Source organism: Camponotus vicinus, unplaced genomic scaffold (assembly GCF_025532165.1).
Source record: "Camponotus vicinus isolate PSW18456_S1 unplaced genomic scaffold, iyCamVici1.0 SCAF_1, whole genome shotgun sequence".
NCBI classification, from domain to species: domain Eukaryota; kingdom Metazoa; phylum Arthropoda; class Insecta; order Hymenoptera; family Formicidae; genus Camponotus; species Camponotus vicinus.
The window spans coordinates 3484372-3509915 of NW_028141945.1; the positions used below are offsets into that span (position 1 = coordinate 3484372).

Consider the following 25544-nt stretch of genomic DNA (forward strand, 5'->3'; position numbering starts at 1 on the left):
GAAAAAATATATTCACACATATGTTAATATAAATCCTATGTTTAAATCCTAAACTTATAAAATATATCTTATTTTTTTGTCAAGATATTATTTTATTATTTTTTATAACATTATTAGTTTACATTAAATTTTAATTTTTTGAGAGGAAATTAAAATTATGTAATATTTAAAAAAAAGTAATTTTCTAATAGTTCTGGGAAAAATTCATATTTAGTTAAATATATACTTATATTTGATTATATATGGATTAATATTATATTTCTTCCCCGAGTACATATAATGAATAATGGAATGATTGATTTATTATATACAACGCAGATATATTTTGAACAAATAGAAAAATTGTATAAAAGTGTATGCTAATAACAATACTATTTTCTTCAAAGTATCTCTTATATATGATCTCTAATTTATATGTCATAATTTTTGTATTTCTCGTCAATATTATTTTCTTAAAGTTAAAATACTCAAGTTTTTATTTGCAAATAGTAACAAATATAATGAACTTACAAGAGGATAAAAGGGTTTATATAAGTAATATAAAGCAAATTTTAAATTCTACTTTTAATAAAAATAAATAGTAAATATATATATATATATATATATATATATATATTTATTTATTTATTTATTACAAAAAGATATTAAAATATAACAATAATATTCGGATTAAGACTGAATTTATTGGCTGGACTCTTATATTAATTGTTCTATGGCAAAGCCATCGATCACAGTTACGTTGATATTCTTGATATAAATAATATACTTATAAATAATTTGTAAATATTTTTTTGATTAAGAATTTTTAATTATTAAGATTTCAATTTATACAGCATTAATTATGATTTAGAAATAAGCGCAGTATAGACATGGTGAAAGAGATATAATGGTAGTTTTTGAGTATGAGTTAAAAATTTTTATTCATAAATAAATTTTTTGTTTATTTGCAATGATATAAATAAAAATAATCACGATTGCTTGAGTTTATAAGCATACACAATTTTCTCGATTATGAGAATAATAAAAGCTATTATTATTCCACAGCACATCATTATAATTATTAAAGCAACTTGATCGAATTCAATCATTTCCGTTGTCTTAACATTATTATTGTCCTTATATTTTCTTTCCAACCAACGATCTTTTAGCATATCCCAGAGTCCAACTTCCATTAATTTGAGTATTCTATTAATAAGAGTTATCTTTTTACATATATAACAAATTATAACATAATACATAATTTTATTCACTTAAATTGCTGTTTTTTTACCCAAGATCGATGGTTCTTTTGTACTTAAAATTCTTTACGATGCCGGAAGCTATCCACATATCTAAATAGGATTGTCCCATTGGAATTAGGTCGCACATAATTTTTCTTGCTTTGTATTCATCTTCACCTTGAAATGCAGCATATTTTGGTTTTATTGAGAAACACACCATATCAAACATTTCTTCGAGTGTTGATGCAATGATGACGCGTTTCGCCTCTCTTATTTTTACAAAATCTTCGGTAGTACTTAGCTATAAATTTTAAATAATAAACATTCAAGTATGTACATATATATATATATATATATATATATATATATATATGCAAAGCACTTTCATACCATACAAATATAAAGCATTATTTAAAAATGTTTTTTAACTATATATTATAAACAGCAGAAAAATTTATTCAATGTAAAAATAATATTTGAAATTTAATTTAAATTACGTTTATTAGCATATTATATGTACAATTAATATTATAAACATGTATTTATTATTACTTTAAATGCAATATCTGCAATAGAACCCTCCAAACTAACAACGCTGTATTCAGTACGAGTTATCAGAGATTTAAGATCATTGAATGGCGGTATAATAATTTCTTTTGTCATAAAAATAAATAATATAGCATTAAATGCCATATATATTATAGAACAAAAGAGAGTTAATGATACTTCTACTATCTTTGATCTTCCATCAAGGTCTTCAGGAATATGATCTATTATAATTACAACATAATTAATTATTTTTCATTATTAATGCAGAATTTTCAAAATTAAAATATTATGTGATTTCGATAAAGACTCTCGATTATAACAGATAATACATGTCGCACATTTTGAACTAATATTAACTTCTTTTCGTTTTTATGAATTGATAAAATTTAGATTTCGATTTTTAAATTATACAATTTCTAAATTAGCTTTAGAAAGTTATAAATCTTTCTCTTTTTCTTCGTGAAAGAGATATAAAAATATATTACATAATTTTCATAAATATGACATGTAATATCTGCATTATTATTTAATTTCATTATGAATGTAATTATAAAAGTATAATTGTTGAAAAACGAGAATATAGGAATAAAATATTCAAATTGCTCATTCATACTTTGACCGCAGAGCATTCCAAAGTTATAAAATAAATGTTCGCCGAAGTTCGTGTTTTTGCATCTATTCTCGATCCGTGCGAGAACAATTTGTGACCAAAAACTACAGACAGTTAGCATTATATACATAAATAGTATCATGCACCATACTTTCCAAGAGAACACCTTTGCCATCCATGTGCTGTCGTGCGTATCCTCATAGTGAATGTATGTTCGATAGCTATCAAATTGTTTTAAAATTATTATAGCCATCTATTATATAGATTATTAAGCTTTTATCAAACTATTAAAGGTATATATTTTACACAATATGGTATGAAGTCTCTTTCTCTATGAACTAATTATTTTTTCTTTTATTTAATGTTTTACAAAACTTGTCATCATTAAACAAAGCAATTCGATATACCTATTCATCCATAAAGGCATTGTAAAATCAGTTGCCAGAAGTCGTGAAGTATACGTTTCGATTTTTGGTATAGCAATAGTTTCGTTACGAGAAAGTATGCCTAATAATCCTTGTGCATAAGTATTGTTTTTCTCTAATGTACCCATACTGTGTACATTTGTTCTTACTGGTTGTAATCTAGACATACGAAATATTCCTTAATTGTTTATCGTTAGTTTTTTTATATCCATTTAGATAATTATTTAAATATTTTATTATATATTTATAAAATTAATATATTTATAAAATTAATATATTATTAAATTATATCCATTTAGATAATTATTAAAATATTTAAAAATATTTTATATAATTAGATAATTATATAAAAATATATGGATATAAAAATATACGAGTAATACGTTCTTAAATTTACATATATATATATATATATATATGTAAATTTAATATATATATATATATATATATATATATAATATATATATATAATATATATATAAACTTAAAAATGTATTAATTGCTTTTACAATTTAATCAATATAATCTTACGTAAAGTTTAACGATTCAGAAAGAAGAGTCCATAATTCACCACAAAGTCCTCTAACTTTCTTGTCGTTGTCGTAGAATTCAAGGAAACTTGGTTCCTAAAATGCGTAATCGAGAAAATCATTATTTATTTAATTTTTTATTGTCTTCTCTCTCTCTCTTTCTCTCTCAATTTTTTATATCATCTGATTATCTAACAAAGTATTACATTATTATAAGTAATAAATAGTTTATTCATCCGTTTTCCAATTATGAAAGATGTATTTTTCACGTTATCGTAAATTATCACACTTCTATGAATTAAATATCATTTATATGCAATAATATTGATTATGTCTTTGTATCCTTAAAAATTTTTACAATTTTTACATTAAAATTTAAGATGCCAAAAATTAATGTATATAATATTAAAAAACTACAGGAAAAGTTTTAAACAATAATTGTGGGAATTTCTTTAACTTATTTTATAATTATCCATTAATTAATAAGTGTTAATTTATATCACTTAACATAACATTCTAGATAAATTTATATATGACGAAAAAGGTTTGAATATTCATATATTATAGAATGTATATAATATATAAAATATATAGCTTTATATAAAAATATTCATAAATAATTTTTATAATGAATTTTTAGAATGCTATGCTATGACAGACAGCATATTATTATTAATTAATATCAATAAATATTAAAACGAGTTAATGTTTGAGAAATATAGATATCGCATGATAGACAGATTTCACAGAATATCCAAGAACAAACATTAGAAATCTATATAAAAACATACTTGGAAAGATGTTAAGGTCAAGTTCTGCAATTGAAAATTGTGGTTTTCCAGTGCTCGATTTTGTTTGAAACGTTCTTGTTGCACCATGGCATATGCGGGTATACTAGAAATTGGTACGAAAATCTTCTTCATTTTGTTCCAAATTATGCCGTTCGCCATTTTAGACGATAATAACACTCCATTGATATAATTAATCGTCTCACAAAGAGGTATTGCCTGTGCTTCGTCGACTTATAACGATTAATGACGACAACGTTATTTTGTTGCGCGATATAACAACTGAAATTATTATCGTATATCTGATCACGTTTGCTCGTTAGCAGAATAAGAGACAAATGAGAATAAAAGTGTTTGATATGTGTTTGCTTTAGATAATATCTCTTTCTGAAATTTGTGTTAACTTAATTTTTAGCATTAATTTCTGACTGAGAAAATGTGATGTATATGATAATACAACATTGATACAATATTCGATTAATCATACTTTTTGATTACAATATTTTCTATTTACTTAGAAAAAGGAATTGCATATTATTATAAGAAATTGTAGAATTACAGTAGAGATATATGCAATATATTTAAACGATGGTAGCGTTGAGATCGTGAATCTAAGATATCTTACAGTGCATTTTGCTTACGTCATTTACGGTTAATCAATTTTAGTAGCTATCATGATCTACAAAATGTATTTGTATTTTTCCATGACGGAAAAATGCAAATTTTTTCCTTGTGATGGCATATCGATGTTATCGTACAATGAAACTAGTGCAGAAATAAAAGCAGTCAAGGACAATAATATACATGTCATAATGCAAGAAGATACATGTGTGTGTACGTATATGTGTGAACAAATTATACATTTACAGGTGTTATTTTTCATGCACCTTATCTTTTACTACTATATAATTAAGATACTATATAATTAAGAATCTATCATGATACTTTATCATGGTAAAAATAGTAAAAATTATTTAATGCGAAATTAGATACAATAAATAAATAAATTAAATTAAATTAAATGATTCATTTAATTATCTCATTGTCATAATAATCATTATTATTAAAAATAATCTCGAAATATACATATAAATAATTAAACATTGTGATCATACATTAAATATAAAATACTATTATGCTATTTATAAATTGTAAATATAAAAATAATCTAATTAACGTAAAATAAAGAAACTAAATTATATAAGTATAGCCAATTTATATTAAATTATATAATTATATAAACAAAAGTTGTAAAAATAAGTTTATCTGTATTCTAAAAAATTCATTATTCGATTTAATTCCCAAGATATTTATCATAATTATTCTATATATATATATATATATATATATATATATATATATATATATATATATATATATATATATATATATACAGGGTGTCCTAGACCACACGTACACCCCTTTTCTTTCAAAAACTAAGCATTTTAGAGAAATACGTTTTCGACAAAAATTGTATGGTTTTGAGGGGAACATAAGATGGTGTCATTGGTTTGACCTTGGATGGCATCGTTAAGGTGAGGTCAAGGACACCTTTAATTTCTTAAATGGAACCACCTATTTTTTATTGCACATTCTTATAGCTTATGTCGAGAGCTTTCCAAAACACTATAATAAAGTATTTTTTCATCAAGTACTTTTCGAGTTATAAGGCTTGAAATAATTTCTTAATTTTACATAAACCATAAAATATCTAGTAAAATATTCATTTTTCGATCATCTTACCTTAATACTTTTATGTACAAAATAATGAGAGGGATCAATTGGTGTAAAGAAAACACAAAATTGTTTCGAAAAAAAAAATGTAATTTGCAATTAACAATTACATTTTTTTTTTCGAAACAATTATGTGTTTTCTTTACACCAATCGATTCCTCTCATTATTTTGTACATAAAAATATTAAGGTAAGATAATCGAAAAATGAATATTTTACTAGATATTTTATGGTTTATGTAAAATTAAGAAATTATTTCAAGCCTTTAACTCGAAAAGTACTTGATGAAAAAATACTTTATTATAGTGTTTTGGAAAGCTCTCGACATAAGCTATAAGAATATGCAATAAAGAATAGGTGGTTCCATTTAAGAAATTAAAGGTGTCCTTGACCTTACCTTAACGATGCCATCCAAGATCAAACCAATGACACCATATTATGTTCCCCTCAAAACCATACAATTTTTGTCGAAAACGTTTTTCTCTAAAATGCTTAGTTTTTGAAAGAAAAGGGGTGTACGGGTGGTCTAGGACACCCTGTATATATATATATATATATATATATATATATATATATATATATATATATATATATATATATTCCTTTCTAGTAGGAGGGAGGGAATAATCAATCGCAATATACGAAAAACATGAATTGTATATTATATTTGACTGAATATATAAAGGTCTTAAATGTATATAAATGTATATAATCTTTCACTGAAGTTTTTATTCGACATAAATTAATTTAGATCTAATTGTAAGTTTCTGTGGCGAACCTTCGAGACGGTTAGGATTACAATCGATACAAATTTCTCGATTCGGAGGTTCGTCAATTCTAGAAGTCTTATTTAACTTTAAATAGCACTTTCGCGCACTCTCCGATCATTGTCCGTCCGGTTAACGAACATTGGAGGTAAAAACTGCCGAACGATAAGTTCAGTTTTCTTTATTTTTTCTCCAACAAACAAAACATACTTTTTATAACTTTTTTTTCACGTTAATACAAAATTATAAAAAGTTATGATACAGTCTTCCTTCGGATACATTAATTCTATGTTTTTTTAAATATCGTCCTGCATTATTATTCATTATCTTTGTTTAAAGTAGGTATTAATTTTGCAAAGTTTATCGTCAAATAGTGTCGAATCGAATGGCAATAATTTAGTATTTTTTTAAGATGTATATTGTATGTCCTATACATAAATAACATGTGATTTATATGTGAACGCTGATAATTTTCCGTTTAATGTCACTGATTGTTAATTGATATTAAATCTTAGTTATTTGCATTTTCGAGGTCAAAAAATACTAAAGATATATAGTCGAAAAATTAGTAACGTCTGACAAATTTCGTAGTAAATTACCTCTCTTATTAGCAGTGTAAAATTATGCTATATATTAAAACTTTTTTAAATATTTGCAATGTGACACATGGGGGAAGCCATGAATATTATAATAAATTAATTTCTCTTATGTTTTCCGATATATATCAGACGCTATGCGTTCCACAATTAAGGTACGCCAATTTATATATATTTATATATATATATATATATATATATATATATATATAATATATATACATGTATATATAATGCAATTACAGAATAATAAATTAATAATAATAAATTAGTTTTCGGTTAAAAAAGAGATCCCAAAGATTTACAGGTAAAAGATACACATATGCAGTTAATATACAAATTGAATACGTTTTTGTTAACAGTCAATATTCACTATCCGGATTTTGGCATACGATATGACGATTATAAAAATTGCTTTTTAAAAAACATCTTAAAATATACATTCATAAAATACACACACTCACATATTTTTCTCTTTCACGCTTGTTCTCTCATTTCCGCTTATTACAATATATATCCGATTGCGCGTATTCGCATCTTTTTGAACAATTCTGTAAAGATTATTTGAAAACATGACTCATAAGATATGCCTTATATAGAGCATAACAATATTCCATACAATATTATACTCTTTGGACAGAGCATGCATAATTAAACATTCGTTTTAATGTAGATATCAATATCCATTGATATTTTGCAAGTTTCTTTTTATGAAATAGAATTATCTCTCTCTCTCTTTCTCTTTGCTTTTCTTATATATAACTTATGAATAAACGTATAAATTATACATATATTCTCACTCTAATATAATGTTTCAATGAATATCTTTCCGTAAAAATAAAGGACAAATATTAAAAATTTTATCCTATTTTTACATGACCATAGTCATAAATGAGGAATCATATTCAAACATGATATCCGATTCTATATTCTGCCTATGTAAGGGGTATTCAACTATTTTATATGTGTGTGATTATCAACACATACTATTAAAATAAACGGCAGTATAAAATACGTGCATGTTTATAACAATAAATAAATACAGCTGTATGACAGTGATATTAAGTCTTGCAGTTAGCTTCTGTATTCCTCTTTCGTTTAATGCTATCCAAAAAAAGTCTTCAATAATATCGTGAGAATACATACCATATGTCATCCGAAATACGCGATAATATAAAATACGTGTATATTTGTAAAAATAAATAAATATACATATATATGGCAGGGATTAGTGTTGCAGTAGCTTTTTGTATTTAGTCTATTCGTTTGATACTATCTAAAGGAATATCCGATAGTGGCGTGAAGATCCGATAATGTTTTATCATTATTGACGATTTATTACGACAAATATACGAAAAACAGATACATTCGTCGCAAAGTCGTTTATTTCGATACTCTCGTCTCAGTTGTGACTTTACTGGGGTCAGGTAACCTGACAACCAATTGTGCACCATTTTGTAATGGTCTTGGGCCATTGTTGAGCGCATTCGATTTAGGCACACCTGCCTGAGGTGCTATTGCAGGTAAAACTTTCTTCGCGCCGCTTAATTTAGGCGAGCAACACTGTTTATCATCATAGACGTCATTTAGATTGACATTCGTAGCCGGATTCTGATAATTAGGCGTTTTTATCGGTGTTCCGTGTTCCATATTGAAACCGCAATTCAGTCTTTGTTCGACGCAGTTAGAATTCGGAAAAGTATTCACTGCCGGCAGCATTTTTATCGCGTTATTGTGATCATTAAGATTGCAGATGACCATTGGTTCAGTGCCAGTCTTCTGATCGCTTTTGTATATGGGCGCTGATAGTTGTGTTGAGTTGGTTTTATTCGTGCTCTTATGGCTACTGCCAGAATAACTGGTAATAGATTCGTTGCAGAAATCGCTCAAATAAGTTCGATTTATATACCAATTGTGTAACCGGTGGTGAATCTCCGGGAACTGCGGCCTGCGATTCGCTACTTCGTGCCAGCACTCAATCATTAAACTATAAATCATTGTCGGGCAGTCTTCCGGACACGGCAACAATTGCCGTGAACGAATCATATCTATGACTTCCTGATTATTGTATCCGTAATATGGCTAGAGAAAAAAATATATAAATTGTAAGAAAAAAATTCAAAATTGAAATATATTGCTTTTATATTTTATAAAATATATTGCTTTACCTGTAAACCATAGCTGTAAATTTCCCAGAGTACAACTCCAAAACTCCATACATCTGATTCGGTGGTAAATTTACCATAAAGAATTGACTCGGGTGGCATCCATCGAACGGGTAATAAACTCTTGGATTGTACTCTATAGTAATCGCTGCTGTATATATCTCGTGATAAACCAAAATCTGAGATTTTCACTGTTAAATCATCGCCCACTAGACAATTTCTCGCTGCCAAATCGCGATGGACATAGTGATGACTAGCCAAATATTCCATGCCTAAGGAAAATAAATAATTATCATAAGATATATAAAATAAATAAAACAAGATAAATAAAATTGTGATAATTTGATTGTGATAAATCAAAGAGTAAAGTATAAAATAAGAGTAAAATAAATTAATACTTACCAGAGGCAATTTGTAAAGCAATTTGTAAAAATTCTGGTTGTTCTAAAATTTTTCCATTACTGTTGTTCAATGGAACATCCGATCTCGGGGAATGGCAAATTAGATATTCGTGCAGATCTCCTTGAGTCATGTACTCAAAGAGCATACACATTGGTTCTCCTTTCAATATTACGCCTAACAAACAAATAATATTTTGATGCTGTAGATCTGTCATGAGTTCAACTTCTCTTTTAAAATCGCTTTGAGTCTTTGGAGTCGCATTTTCTTTCAATGTTTTTACCGCTACATAAATAGGTGGTTCGCATTTATTTCCAGTTTGTAATTCACCCTTGTAAACTTTTCCTAAAGAGAAGAGAGATATGTTAATTTAAAGTACATTGTTTGTCAAATTTTATGATAAAAATTAATAAAATTTTTTTATTCTTACCAAAAGCACCTTCACCCAATTCTTGTAAGAGCACAATATTATTTGTAGTAAATTGCCGTATTCTATTATTAGATGTTCTACTACTGCCACTACTTAAGGTACCAGTGCCTGGTGTTATGTTACCAGGTCCTGCCAAGAGAGAACTCATTTCCATGGGTTGTGTCGTACTTCTTCTTCCGTCATATATGTTCTTATCACATTGGATACCGGTTAATATCTTTTAAAATCAGAATATTATATTAACAGTGCTATTCATTTATAAATTATAATATAAAAATATATCAATATACTTACTTTATTTGATGGTAAATGATTCATTTGTCTTCTAGATTTTCTACTTCTGTAGCAGCAACAATAACAAATTAATATAATAACAAAACCCCCTGTTAGCACAAAACCAACGACCGCATAAATCCATAAATTCTCAACTAGAAGCAACAAAACATTATCCATATTAAACTTGCATATGATAAGTAAACAGATATATTTATCATGTATATGTTATTATAAACACTTACCACACTTAGGTATATTGCAAAACTCCTTTTGCATTCTGTTATTGATATCGACATAACACCATGGTTGAATTTCTTTTCCACCAGGATTCCGGCAGTAAGAATGACGTCCGGCTAATTCAGGATAATCAGATATTGGGAGGTTAAAATGATGAGCCCATCGTAAACACGGCCTTCCACTAACACTCGTTTTTATGGTTCCTCGATAGGATTTTCCACTACCCCAATAGCAATAGTCATCTGCAAAAATATGTTAAAAGGTATTAATTTTGATATATTTGTATTTAAAATCAAAACTGTTTATGCAAAACAAATATGTGCATACTTTCTTGCACATTGTTTGCCGCTGATAAACCAAGCGTTAAACAATCGCGAGCTTCTGTCGTCCCATCCAGCGGTAAATCAGAACATTCAACCAAAGGCACTTGATGCCCGATTAACGGATGCCTCTTCGCTATCGCATATTCCTTTCTGCACAATTCATTTTCCAACATTTCGCATTCTTCCCGACATATCCTTCGTAATTTACGATTGATCTCGTTTCTGCTAGATGCTCGATGCTGCGCGTCCCCGTAACTCTGATTAATTATCTTCTTGTTGCTCGATTTCCCGTTTTCGTTAGGCATCAAGTCAAAAACCGGATTTAATGTGGGACTACGTTTTTTATGAATACCGCGCAGCTTTGCGAAATCGTCCGTCTCGTCGCGATCTCCGTCATCAAAAAGATCATCTTGCCTGGAGTTTAGGAGGTTGAAGAGCTGTGTACTGGCTTCTGTGTTTTTTGGTTTCTGAGTATTAGATGTCGCATCGCGACATATTGGAAAGGCGGAATAACAAAGAGACGGTTTGGCATACCCTTCGCAATTTGACGAGAGTTCACTATAATGATAAAACAATTAAAAATATTTTAGTTTTTCTTTCTTCATTTTTAACATGTGATATTATCTTGTATGTATATTTCACAAGTTTTATTTCAATATATTCTAGCTTGATATAACAACATACTTTGAAAAATTGATAACTTGAAAAGCCTTCATTAATTTCTCCTCGAGCATTTTCTGTGTCATAGGATATATAATATAAACTGATTGGTTTCCTACAAACTGTGCACAAGTTTTTCCCATATACACCTACAAATTTAATTGTCTTGTAACTCCTTTTAATATTTTAAACATCTCAAGTTAAATATATATTAATTTTTATACTTAAGTATATACCTCACAAGTTCCTTTATGATTGTCCTTTCTGTTTGGAATTGAACTTGATATTTCATCAAAATTCATATTAGGAGGGAATTGTATATTGCCATTATTAAGGCCGCTAATTGTATTAAGATCCATAGTGCTGGACTGCGAGCTGGTTGGCTGTGGGCTCGGCGAAAGTATAAATGGATTTATGGATGCTAAATGAGAGATGTGTGGTGTAGACATTCCATTCCCTGAGATGCCTAACATATCTCCATTTCCCATACTAATAAAAAACAAACAATTTTATATATTTTATATCTTTATTTGGTATAAATATATAATGACAAATATTATATTCTCGCTATAATTTTTTAACTCAAATTCTGCACAAAATCTTATTTTTAATCAATTGAAGGAAAAATAAGTTGATAACTGAGATAACGATGATTATTCATGACATTTTTATGTGATAATTCAAAACAAAGTAATCATGTTTACTTCAAAACATAACCTTAGAAAATTTATAAAAAAGTTAAATTTTTAAAAATCAGTGAAATATTTACTGCAACAACAAAATAACAAAAAAAATTCGCTATCGAGTTGTTTATTAATGGCATTGGGCTATCGAATTTAAAAGATTCGGAAATTAGAAAAAAAATATATTCTTCTGGTATAACCTCGCGACGATAAAACTAGGCGTATTACCTCATCTTTGTCGTGGTTTTGGCGTTATTTACGGCTCGTACAAAAATACAAGTATTTTGTAACAATGCTAGGTACAAGAGTAGCTTCATAATTCAGAAATTAATTATCAAAACATTTGGTTTAACGTATAAGAGTTTGTGTCAGTTGACACCACACCCGGTGTCAACCATTTGTAAACTGACGTTGATTGCATATTTGATTTCTCGATAGATGTCGCCACAAATATGACTTTTTTAATGTCCCTAGAAGATTCTTCTAGGGACACTAGACTTTTTATGGTTTGAAAAAGCAAGTATTCAAAATTAGTTCAATTGCGCGCGTCGATCAGAGAAGTCTCGAATTCCTCCTTTAATCGAAAATATTAAGAAAATGACGGAATTAAAGTCGAATAAGTGGTGAATAATTAATATCGACAAGGCATTTTAATAGAATAAATAGTAAGTAAGAAATGATAAAGTAATATATAATAAAAATCTAACACAAAAGTAAGGAACTGAAGTTTCACAGTTTCATAGTTGCAAGTTGCAACGTGTTGTTAACATTAGCTATTTTCTTCATTATGTTTTACGTAGTTTATAATAATTATAAATATTTTTCTGAAAGAATAAAAATAGATATCTTAAGAAGTAGTCTTTTTTTCTTAGCATTGGCATAAATTACGTCATTACTTATCGAACTAAAAAGTAATTTAAATGCTGAGGAATTTTGTGATAAAAGTACATTATTTCCACAAAGGTAATATAATTCACATCACGCAAACATTTAACATTTTATTGAGTTACGAGAATAAAAGAAAGTTTCTGATTTTAGATACTAAGATCAAGTGTTTACCTGTCGATGAAATCTGGACCAGACATTCCAGTAGAAAATCTGTCGGTATCTGATGACTGTCCTATAGGGTGTACAGGAGCTGCAAACAGAAATAGTAAGTCCTCCGTAAAATCATTCTTTACATAATTTGAATTAAAAAAAAAAACATAGTGCCATTACTTATGATATAGAAAAATGTTTTATTAAACTATTAATGTTATACATAAGCTATGTTTATCGAAACTCTTTTTTTTCTAAATGATAGAATCTATGAAGAAATACTATACAATATATAAAATGCTATAAACGTATTATAATTTATTTCATTATAATTTTTCTTAATTATACTGTTTCTCTAAAGAAGGAAAAATATAAAAAATTAAAAAATTGCCAGAAAAAAATATTATTTTGTATAATGGACTATCTTTATTTATAAATCTTATTTTCTTCCATGTAAGCTTGACTTAAAAAATATTTAGAAAAAAATATAAAAGCATCGTTCTTTAGAAATAGTGTCGGCTTCTTATTGGTAAAATTAAAAATCAACAAAATTCAACATTTCCAAAAATATTTTGAGTACTGAAATACAAAATTCCAATTAATAAAATTAATTCTATCGTAATTAATCTTTCTTTATCAACGTTTTTTGTAAATAAAACTTTGAAAATAACACAATGTACACAAAAAAAGACTCAATGTATTTTGCAACTTTTTTTAAAAAGTGTTGAATAAATAATTAATAATGATTAATTTGTATGTGCTTATATATTAAGAATATATACGTTCTTATAATATATATATTCTTATCATTTCCGACTAACATAATGATACTGAAATATAAAATATTTTTTATATATATTTTATGCGAACATTAACACATTATGTTATTTAATATACCATGATAAGATTTTGTTGCATATTTTATAATCATTTATACTCTGCAGATCAACTTTTCTGTGTCGCCCATTTTTCTATGAATATATATGAAATATAAAACGCCGGCTAAAGATTTAAAGAGATCTTTCAGTCTTTCCTGCAGTAAAACTCGACAGCTCGGAGCGCACTAACATGCGTGCAATTACGATCCGTCAAAAAGAGGACGCGACATCAAACGCCTCTGTTTGAAGAAAAGCAATTTCGTGAAGCAATCGTTTGGGCTTATTATAGGCGAAGCGATTTTCAGGGGGCGGCGATCTCGTATTCGTCTTCTCTATGTTATCAAGGATTTGCACAGTTCTTTATACCCTCTCTTTCTTTTCTGCTTATACAGTATGGTATAAAGCAAATAATATCGGAAATCTGAATCTACCCCTCGAGAACTCGCACGAGAGGGCTTTGACTTATTTCTTGTTCGACATGTGAATTCTTGAATCGCTTTCGGCACGAGGGAGAACCCGTGATGTCCTAGGAAGTTGCGTAAGAAGCTGCCGATCGTATTTTTACGTGTTCTTTAATTTCGCTAGTAAGAAAAGCCGGTGCTTATTCCTAAGGAGCGATGCTTTTATATTCTTTTCTAGACATTTTTAAATCAAGTTTACAGGAAAAATAATATCTGAGATACAAGGTATTTTTCTGACAATTCCTTTATTCCTTATATTTTTCTTTCTTTAAAGAAAGAAGTCTTAAAATAAGAAAAATTATAATGAATGGTAAAATTATAATGCAATTTATAGTATGTCATGTATTATACAACATTCCTTCTTTATATGAATTCTTTCATTTAGAAAAAAGTTTTGACGTTTGAAAAAAATATAATATAATATAATTACATATATATAATATATAAGAAAGTTTAATGAAAATTTGTATACAAATAATTCGTTAAAAATAATAATATTATCTCTTAAAATTATATTTATGTTATGCAATAATATTACATAATATTAAAACTATTCTAAAGTTCGCATATATAATTTTACAACGTCGGCAACATTCTTTATTTAATATTTTTAACCGTGACAATAGCGATAAAATTTTCGATCGAGGATAAACTAATCGCTTCCTCAAGTCATCTTTCTTACTATGCGGGTGCGATTTCATGCAATGATAAATTCGCGGGTGCATATGCAAGCGCTGTGGAACGCGAAGGGCACATACAATGAGAGACGAGAGCGAATCTACCAAAGTCGTATGCACAGTGTTACGACACGTTGCAACGACTTGCGCGCGAGGCGGCCCACGATATTATGTATCTCGAACAGGAAGTGGAAAAGATAAGACGGCTTGTGATCATTAATAACCCTCGCCTACTTGCGGAACAGCTCGCATCCCTTACGATCTCAATGGCGGTGACACCGTTTTAAAGAGCAGTTATACCGAACGTCCAGAAGCACTTATAATAATGATGATAAAGCACTATTTTCTACGAGATCTCGAAACAACTTTTCTCTCGCTAAAAGCAAAATTGAAACTTCATTTAATGTTTTAAAAATATACAAAAAAGATAATTAATAAAGTTTTATTTTCTATTTAATTTCAAATTAATTTTAATATATATATTAATGTAACACCATTAATATATATTTTATTAAAATATTTAATGTTGTGAATTTGAATGTTCTAATGAAATGTAATATATATTTGAGAATTTTTGTTAAAGAATGTACCGCGCACACGTTTTATCATTATTAAATATAATCATAATTTTTTTTAAATATCTAATATATGTGCTCCTGTATTGTATATTTACGGAGTATGCGTGCATTTATACATACATATGTAGGCGGATATCAAGAGTTTTCTATGTGTTATTATTTCCAATTTAATTAGAGGCCTTGGCGGACAATGCCCTATTGCGTTTTATTGAGGGAGATAAACTTGTCGCAATTAGAATTCTCGTCATATTCTAATAGCTGCATGTATTATGTCACGCCTGACACATGGCACATTTATAAATTGACCTTTATTACTACCTTTATAACGACAACTTCTTGTCAATAATAATATATAGTAATCATAAATGCAACTCGGACATTTACGAAAAAGAGAAAGTATTACAGCTTTTAATATGTTATATTGAGTACTTGTTGAATAATTGTATATTGAATACTTGTTGAATAATTGTTATATTGAATAAAATAAGTTTTAATTCTGTTCTTATCAGTTGTAAAACTACATTATCTTAAAAATATGCAATTAATATTTCAAAAGATGATAAGTGTGATAATGAAGTTAATATATATGTTAATATATACGTATAAAGATTAACTTTATTATCACACTTACCATCTTTTGCAATATTAATTGCATATTTTTAAGATAATGTAATTTTACAACTGGTAAGAACTCAATTAAAACTTATATAAATATATATATATATATATATATATATATATATATATATACAGGGTGAGCCATTTTAATTAACGCACGCAATTATTTCGGAAACAAAGCATTTTAGAGAAAAATGTTTCAGACAAAAGTTTTATGGTTTCGAGGGGGCCATAAGATGGTATCATTGGTTTGACACTGAAGAGTCATTTGAAGGTCACGTGAAGGTCACTTCAATTTTTTTAAATGGAACACCCTATATATTTTTGCACACTCTTGTAGCTTATCTCGAGAGCTTTCCAAAACACTACAATTAAGTACCTTTTCGTTAATTACTTTTTGAGTTATGAGGCTTGAAATAATTTCTTAATTTTACATAAACCGTAAAATATCTTGTAAAATATTCATTTTTCGATTATCTTACCTTAATACTTTTACGTACAAAATAATGAGAGGAATCAATTGGTCTAAAGAAAACACATAGTTGTTTTGAAGAAAAAATATGTAATTTGCAATTAACAATTCCATATTTTTTCTTAAAAACAACTATGTGTTTTCTTTACACCAATTGATTCCTCTCATTATTTTGTACGTAAAAGTATTAAGGTAAGATAATCGAAAAATGAATATTTTACAAGATATTTTACGGTTTATGTAAAATTAAGAAATTATTTCAAGCCTCATAACTCAAAAAGTACTTAATGAAAAGGTACTTAATTATAGTGTTTTGGAAAGCTCTCGAGATAAGCTACAAGAGTGTGCAAAAATATATAGGGTGTTCCATTTAAAAAAATTGAAGTGACCTTCACGTGACCTTCAAATGACTCTTCAGTGTCAAACCAATGATACCATCTTATGGCCCCCTCGAAACCATAAAACTTTTGTCTGAAACATTTTTCTCTAAAATGCTTTGTTTCCGAAATAATTGCATGCGTTAATTAAAATGGCTCACCCTGTATATAAGAACTTATATATATATATATATATATATATATATATATATATATATATATATATATATATAAGTTCTTTAATTTAGATTATATTTCACGGTGCATATAAATCATATTTCTTAGAAACGCGTTTCGTAGACGAACCGCGTGTACGCATTGATAGCCCGCGGGACCGCACACGTACACTCACATGTTCGTATGCCGTAGTCAATAAGAGAGGTCATTGATCATTGGTCAAGCAAGATTAATGATGTCTGTGCACGTGCACCACTCTCATGTGTAAGGCGTGTGCGTTGAAATCGGGAACCGTCAAGTGGACTAAAAGTGAATTTCAGCAGCCACTATAGACTTCCTTTGTAAATCGCTGAGTAAGACATCGATTGACTGTTGCCGACTTATATCAACTCTTACTCTTGCTCCATTTATTGTAATTCGTTATATCTCCTCTATAAAATTTAAAAAATTATTAGAAATTATTAAAAGTTTACAAGGATAACTCTTTTTGGTAATTATATACATTAGCGATTCCTCACCGATTTCAATGACCTTGAAATATGTTGTCGGGAGCATGATTCTGAACAACTTTTCCTTATACATGTTACCGCTGCTCGGCCTTAGTTTCCGAGATATTTATAAAAATATTTTATGGTTTTGCAATATTGTCACCATTATGAAATAACTTTTTTGCACCATGTATTCAGTTTTTGACAAAGTAATAATGTTTACCAAAAAGAGTTGTAAAGCGAGACCCTACCGGCGGGGTGGTTGCGGGAGGGGGGGGCCGAAGGCCCCCCTTGCACCCCCCCCCGCGCGCGTGTGTATGTGTGTGTGTAATATACATACATTTCTGATATTTTTTAATTTGTATAGAATTTAATACAATTTAATACAATTAAAAAATATCAGAAATGTATGTGTACACACACACACACGCGCGCGCGCGCGCGCGCGGGAGGTGCAAGGGGGGCCTTCGGCCTCCCCCTCCCGCAATCACCCCGCCGGTAGGGTCTCGCTTTACAACTCTTTTTGGTAAACATTATTACTTTGTCAAAAACTGAATACATGGTGCAAAAAAGTTATTTCATAATGGTGACAATATTGCAAAACCATAAAATATTTTTATAAATATCTCGGAAACTAAGGCCGAGCAGCGGTAACATGTATAAGGAGAAGTTGTTCAGAATCATGCTCCCGACAACATATTTCAAGGTCATTGAAATCGGTGAGGAATCGCTAATGTATATAATTACCCTCTTTTTTATTAGTTTTTCAAAAGGATATTCTTTTAAATATAATTTTCAAACGTTTAAAAATCCAAAGCTTTTTCCCAAATTAAACTTGAGGACTATGAACAGACAAGGCAATGTTATTCTTTGATTTGGATTCTTTGATTTTGAACGAATTTTGAATGGATTTGGATTGAATTTTGTATTAGCTTTTAATCACAAAAATGTCTATTTAATTTTTTAATTTGTAATACACACAAATGCTTCTCTTAATATTTTTATTAAAAAAGATAAATTTCAGATTCGTAGAAAAATTTGCATCATAATAATTTGATATTGCTGAATATATATACTTCTAAAACTTTTAAATATTCGTTATGAAAATTATGTATATTGTAATTTTATAACGTAATTTTATATTTATATATAATTTTTTTATTAAGAAAAACTTTATTTCTATCCAACATTTTTATAAAAATAAAATTTCTTTTAAATATTATTATAATGTAATTACAATGCACATATAATTCTCATAACGAATATGTAAAAGTTCTAGAAGCTTAATGTCCCAGATGACAGATGAAAAGGTGACAATAAGATTTTAGTAAATGAAAGTAAGAAATATCGTGATTATACAATTGATACGCTCTATTGGTGTAAACCGGAGAGGAAGTAAGATGCGATTGCATGTGTTTACCATATCGCGATTATGCAACGCTTATGCAAATGGCAGCAAATCGCGCAAGCTCTCGGAGGCACTTTTAAAAACGGCGACGGTGAGAGACGTATTATGTATCCGTGGTAGAACGATGATGAAATAAGCCATTAAGTTACGAGGCTCGGCGTAACGTTACGAGAAGCAACGTAATCTCGTCTAATGTCGTGCAATGAAATGTAATAGCGGCTGCAGCGTATCACCTTATTTCGCATGCGGTCAGATATTACGTTGCATCGGCGGACCCTCATGTGAGGCTAAATCACCTTGTGACATTTCGAATCTTTTTGAAATCCATTTTTATTTCCCACAACGATCGACAATATCATCTGTCCATTCGATTTGAAGAAAAATAGTATATGTTCGAAAAATACACAAATTTTTATACTTCATCGCAATCATTTTGTATATAATTATAAGAGAACACATACGATAGATCTAAAAGCGGAGGAATTCTTATTTCAATTTGAAGTTGAAAAAAAAGAAAATAGTATTTTAATATTTCTAATATTATTTTTATAATTTTTCAATTAATATAAATTTTAGGAATGCGTGTGTAGAATTTTTTATCTCATGTTTGAAAAATAAAATCTTGAAGAAATGATTCTTATTGTTACTACGGGAGTGCGATATTGTGCACCAAGTGGCAAAAAAACAATTATCCCTATTTACATAGTTGTCCCCCGTGCTATAAATGCGTTCGCTTTTAATTTTGCACACGAAGCGTCCTCGCGGGAGGTCGAGTTTACACGAGCAGTGTCATTATTCAGGCTCTCTATCGTCCTTGTAAATTATCAGTGGAACGTTCGCGCGACACGCCACCCTGAGGGGTCACGTATGCGGCCCCCGGGGCCCGCGACCGCGGGGACAACCGGCGACGTCAACCGTGCACGCACGCAGTGAGGAGAAAAAAAAAGAGAGAGAGAGAGAAAGAGAGAGAGAGAGAGAGAACGTTTGTCTTTGATAATCAACGGATGTCCCATCTATCTTGGTCGAAAGGGTCAACACTTTTCCGGGCGCGATACCCGCGGTCGCTGGTCCCGACCAGTGCATTATTCATGAGGCCGTAGTAAGTGTTGTCCGAAATTCAATTCGGTAGCCCGCGAAGGACGCTGTACGTGATTTGCTTCCCGCTGAACAAACGGCTGGATCTCTGTCTCTTTCTTATCTTTCATGTCAAAGAGTGTATGTTATATGTATGTGACGTATCTTTTATTATTTATTAACTAGAAATCTGAGAATAAAAAATAACTTCATTTAATACTTAGATGCTCATGCGTTATCCGATTCCATTTTCATCTTCTACTCTTATTTTCGATATATTCAATTATAAATCTCTCATCACTCTCTCTCACATTTCTCTCCCTTTCTCTGTTTGTTCTCTTATTCTTTTTAACATCTAACTTATTTTTAATATTCATGTACAATTGATGAACATTTATACATAATTTAATTATGTTGAATTTATATATAATGTTTCATCGCGATTTCTCAGTTTCGAACACGAAATTTTCTCTCCACTCGTTTTTCTTCATTTACCGACTTTTCATGTGCTTCTCATGCTTTGTCGGGCTTCTGCCTTGTCTTGATGAGAAGAATCGCTTCGAGCGAGTTTCCAGCGGAAGCTGATCGAACCGACAAAGTTATATGATGCTGCTCTCTCATCAACTCCGAGAAATGATCGATAGACATAACTTCGCGTTCCGGCTGCATACGCTAAGAGATGAGCGGTCACCGATAGTGAAAATGATGTCGGTTTTAACTCGCACCATTAGCGAATATTAGCATTAATTGATAATCTATCATAACAATAATGTTAGAATTTTTTTCAAAACTTGCTAGAAAAATTACATTAAATCATAATTGAATCATTCTGTTCATCACTCAAATTTTTTAATCGAGATTAATATAATTGTATAGGTATATATGTGTAAATTTCTTAAAAAAAAATTATATATATATTTACGCATATACACACATTGAAAATATTATCACTAAATATCTACAAGCTATAAAAATAAGTTACAAATTTTAACTTCTTGTTTCTGCTCTCGGCATACCATTTGATTAATTATATAAAAATGACATTAATATGTATTATCAAATTTTAATCGCATTAATAATTGTGAAAAATATTTGAAACTTTAAAAAAAGTCAGAATATTTCGAAAGCAGGAACTTTTAGTTGCTGTCTCTTTCCAGGTGCATCGATACTAACGTATTGCACATTGCTGAAATATATTCTACACTGAAACAAAAATTCTGGGTAAATCTATGAGATGCATTTAGTAATGCATTTTTTGAAATATTTAGTTTTTATCATCAAGTATGATAATAATAACAAAATATTTAGTAATAGTTATAAACATTTTCCAAAAATAGTTATAAATATTTTACGTTTAATTGAGTTCACTAAATATTAAAAATAATTAAATAATTTCGTCTTAATCACCTATACGTTTAGTTGAAACTATTTCACCACAGCGCTGTGGTGAAATAGTTTCTACTAAACGTATAGGTGATTAAGACGAAATTATTTAATTATTTTTAATATTTAGTGAACTCAATTAAACGTAAAATATTTATAACTATTTTTGGAAAATGTTTATAACTATTACTAAATATTTTGTTATTATTATCATACTTGATGATAAAAACTAAATATTTCAAAAAATGCATTACTAAATGCATCTCATAGATTTACCCAGAATTTTTTTTTCAGTGTACAATACATCCGTCCAAGACAATACTGTCTGATTTCACCGCGATTTCATATAATTTCGCTAATGGACCCTGGTAACGGCGAGGTAACCCCGTGCGCAATGCTATTAACTGCGCTATTAAATAGCTTTTATCCGCGCGCGGGTATCGATAGTCCATTAATATTAATGCACCACCGGCGACTAATGAGCGGCGCCGATCGTCTAGCAGCGCCTGTACGTTCGATAGCGGCTCTGCGTTATAAGCTACTTTCCTCCATTAAGATTTAACGCGTACCTAGCTACGCAGGGCGTCCATAACTACGAGAAAATTGTCCGTTTTCTCCTCATCTGCATACACTGCACGCTGACTGCGTTTCGAGCAGATACGCGCCCTGAAACACATGGCTTTAACCGCTCCGCTCAGCTTTATTATAATTTCACTCGTGATTCCGCTAATGGGGATTAACCCCGACGAAGCGCGGACAGAGAGAAACGTAGAGTAATATTAAGAGAAAACAACCGGCGAGTCCCGCAATTCCGCACTCTGTAATCCGCCTTAACCCTTTTTCTTCTTTAAACCATAGTCGATCGCGAAAATATTTTTTTTTTCGTTGGTAATGTGCGAATCTAATATTAGCTTTGTCGTGAACATTTTCTGAGTTACAATTTGAGTCATTCAGCAATATCTGTAAATTTTGAACGGAATAATAGAGAAGGATTTACACTATTTATATTTCTAAAATTTTCATTTCAATTATAGTCCAGAATTATACTAAATAAAAGAGATAAAAATTTTATTATTTACATAACATGTAATATTTAATTGTCGCTTTTTATGCTATAATTTAAAGTGAAACTACAAACGCGGTGTGTGATAAAAACTATATATTAAAATAAAATTTCTCTAAAAAATATTTAAAAGTAGCATAACTCTTAAACATATTTGACATGAGCTTTTTCTCAAATAAATCTTGTTACTGAAAGATCTAATACGCGTACGTATTATTTTTCACGATGCGCATTCTCGGCCAGAATATTTCACACGAATGGAGTGGTTACCGTCTCGAGGAGGGAATGTTCAGATATTTTTCACTGATTCTCTAACACGTGGATCTAGAGAGAAAATTGTTTCGCTCTGATATAACACCGACGTCGCTGCGTCAGCGCCGGCCGGCGCTCGCGATATAACCCGATAATATATGATTACGTTTAATCGTGCACGCCGCGCCGCTCGAGCGGGAGTTAAGCTTTACGAGGATGAAGGCGAGAAAATTGCAGGGTTCGAAATTATATCGCGCGTTGTACTTACCATAGAGTTGAGCATTGCTGAACTGCTCGAGCTTGCGGTTGGCCATCTGCTTGATTACATTTTATTACTCAATCCTTTTCAAGTCTTTGCATAATACGTATTTTATATTTAAGTAAAATAAGAATTAGACTCATTCAGTTAAATATTTTCGCATGTGCAGCTTTTAATTTGTGTAAAGTAATAAAAATATTAATTTTCAAGCCTGCATTTAAAAAGTTATGTGTATATTCTTTAAGAGATAGATAAACAATAAAAATTTTTATTAACTGTATAATACTTTTTTGTCAAAAATATGAATATGAATATTTTAAATAACATTTATATACAAGAGATAAACAATAGAATAATAGAATAATAGAAACAAAATTTTATAATATTAATTATAAAAAAGTTTTTTCAATATTTAAAATATACCAACTTTTTAATGATTTTCTGATAATTGTCTCAATAACAAAACAATTAACTTTAAACTCGATGCAAAACTAACTCCGTTTCTAGTCAGTGAAATATTATTGTCAATTTCAATACCATTAATTTTTATGTTGTTAAATGTTGCCATTAAGATGGCGCAATTTTTTAAATTCTTCAATTTCCCGAAATGTCGATAGTTGATCATAGTCACGATTTGATATTGGAATTGACTAGACGTCGATCAAGTGATCTTGAGGCTGCATATATTTGTTCGATTTGAATTCATGAGCGAGTATCTTGTCGCAATGAGCTCTTGTTGCTTTTCTGTTATTTCTTCCTCGAATTATTTGCGAATTATTTTTCTTATAAACTTTCATAATGTAAAATCGCTAGCTCAAAATTATTTTCATATTTCATATTGTTAAAGATAAAGATTTCTTACTAAAAAACTACAATAACTACGATAATTTTTATAAATTGAATGTTAACGATGTTCTTATTAAAATTTATTAATCTAAATGTTATATTTTGATGTATTTATAAATAATTTATCGCTCAATGTCATATGATTTCGGGAAATTTCTTGCCTATGGTGAAGATTTGTAAGATAATACAGTACGAACGACGAGAGATAACATCGAATCTCCCTCGGGCATATAACGCATCTTGGAGTGAGTCAGATCGACTCCATAGATTTCCCGGAGAAATATCGTCGGTGCGACGTATATAATACCGGAGAAACTTTTGAGACCCCTCTCACATACGTTTTCTGCGGTGTCATAGCGTGTTTGTGACCTTTCATCGATTCATCTGAAAGCATTCATTTAATTCGATGTATTTCCGAACGCGGTGGCACAGTGCTATTGTAGTACCGTTGTACAATGGCTACTATACAATAGTAATCAGTCTTAACTCTTTCCCAATCTGTTTCATTGAGAAAAATCTATCTTTTTCATAAGAATTAAATGAAGAACTTCTTTACTATAAAAAAATATTATTTTACATAATGGTTATACTATACCACATAATAATTTTTAAATTAAACAAAAAGTTATTATGAATTTTATAAAATTTGAATTTTTTTCTATTTTTTCCATGTTTGCTAATTAAGTCGCATATCCATTCTAACAAGAAAAATATTGAACATATATATATATATATATATATATATATATATATATATATTAATATATTTGCTCTCTTTTTATATTAATTTATTCAGAAATAACGATAAATAATAATTCAAAACATTCATTTAAAAAAAATTTTTTTTAATTTTAAGAAAATTAAAAAAAAATATTTTTTTATTTATCCAGAAATAATATAGACCATATATAGATAAAGATATATAAGAGATTCGTTCCAGTTTGTCGATGCTAAGTTCGCGCAACACATATTTTCTATCGATCGTGGGCGTTGGCTCGTTAATCGAAAGTGTTAGAGATCACTACAATAATGCCACCGACCCTTTTTGGTATTATACGAAAACGAAAGCGTTTTCGCGGAGATTATCTGTTTTACCGCTTTGCA

At 29.3% G+C, this 25544-nt stretch overlaps 3 protein-coding genes across 6 annotated transcripts in view; 1 reads left to right on the forward strand and 2 right to left on the reverse strand.

Annotated features, from left to right (window-relative positions):
• The window catches only part of LOC145967592 (uncharacterized), a 224121-nt gene that overhangs the window by 6168 nt on the left and 192409 nt on the right, over positions 1–25544 (forward strand). Inside the window, exon 2 of the mRNA XM_083092658.1 lies at positions 13430–13544. The gene's annotated coding sequence lies outside the window, so the exon portion shown is untranslated. The remainder of the gene's footprint in view (positions 1–13429; positions 13545–25544) is intronic.
• On the reverse strand, positions 969–4335 carry LOC145970144 (glutamate receptor 2-like). The gene is made up of 7 exons (XM_083096650.1): positions 4126–4335; positions 3336–3430; positions 2787–2963; positions 2383–2600; positions 1773–1990; positions 1271–1521; positions 969–1185 (listed from the first exon to the last, which is right to left on the reverse strand). The coding sequence occupies exons 1-7, from the start codon at positions 4282–4284 to the stop codon at positions 969–971; spliced, it is 1335 nt and encodes a 444-aa protein (XP_082952776.1). The 5' UTR covers positions 4285–4335.
• The window catches only part of Ror (tyrosine-protein kinase transmembrane receptor Ror), a 264893-nt gene continuing 245843 nt past the window's right edge, over positions 6495–25544 (reverse strand). For 3 of the 4 annotated variants that reach the window (XM_083092607.1, XM_083092599.1, XM_083092616.1), the window contains 10 exons: positions 13451–13529; positions 11945–12197; positions 11733–11857; positions 11053–11606; positions 10731–10967; positions 10507–10640; positions 10213–10429; positions 9786–10127; positions 9387–9655; positions 6495–9300 (listed from right to left, as the gene is read on the reverse strand). In XM_083092607.1, the coding sequence (XP_082948733.1) occupies positions 8602–9300; positions 9387–9655; positions 9786–10127; positions 10213–10429; positions 10507–10640; positions 10731–10967; positions 11053–11606; positions 11733–11857; positions 11945–12197; positions 13451–13529 (2909 nt within the window). In that variant the 3' untranslated portion in view covers positions 6495–8601. Of the gene's footprint in view, positions 9301–9386; positions 9656–9785; positions 10128–10212; positions 10430–10506; positions 10641–10730; positions 10968–11052; positions 11607–11732; positions 11858–11944; positions 12198–12619; positions 12797–13450; positions 13530–25544 lie in introns of those variants that run through there. The other variant, XM_083092625.1, reaches the window with a different exon arrangement.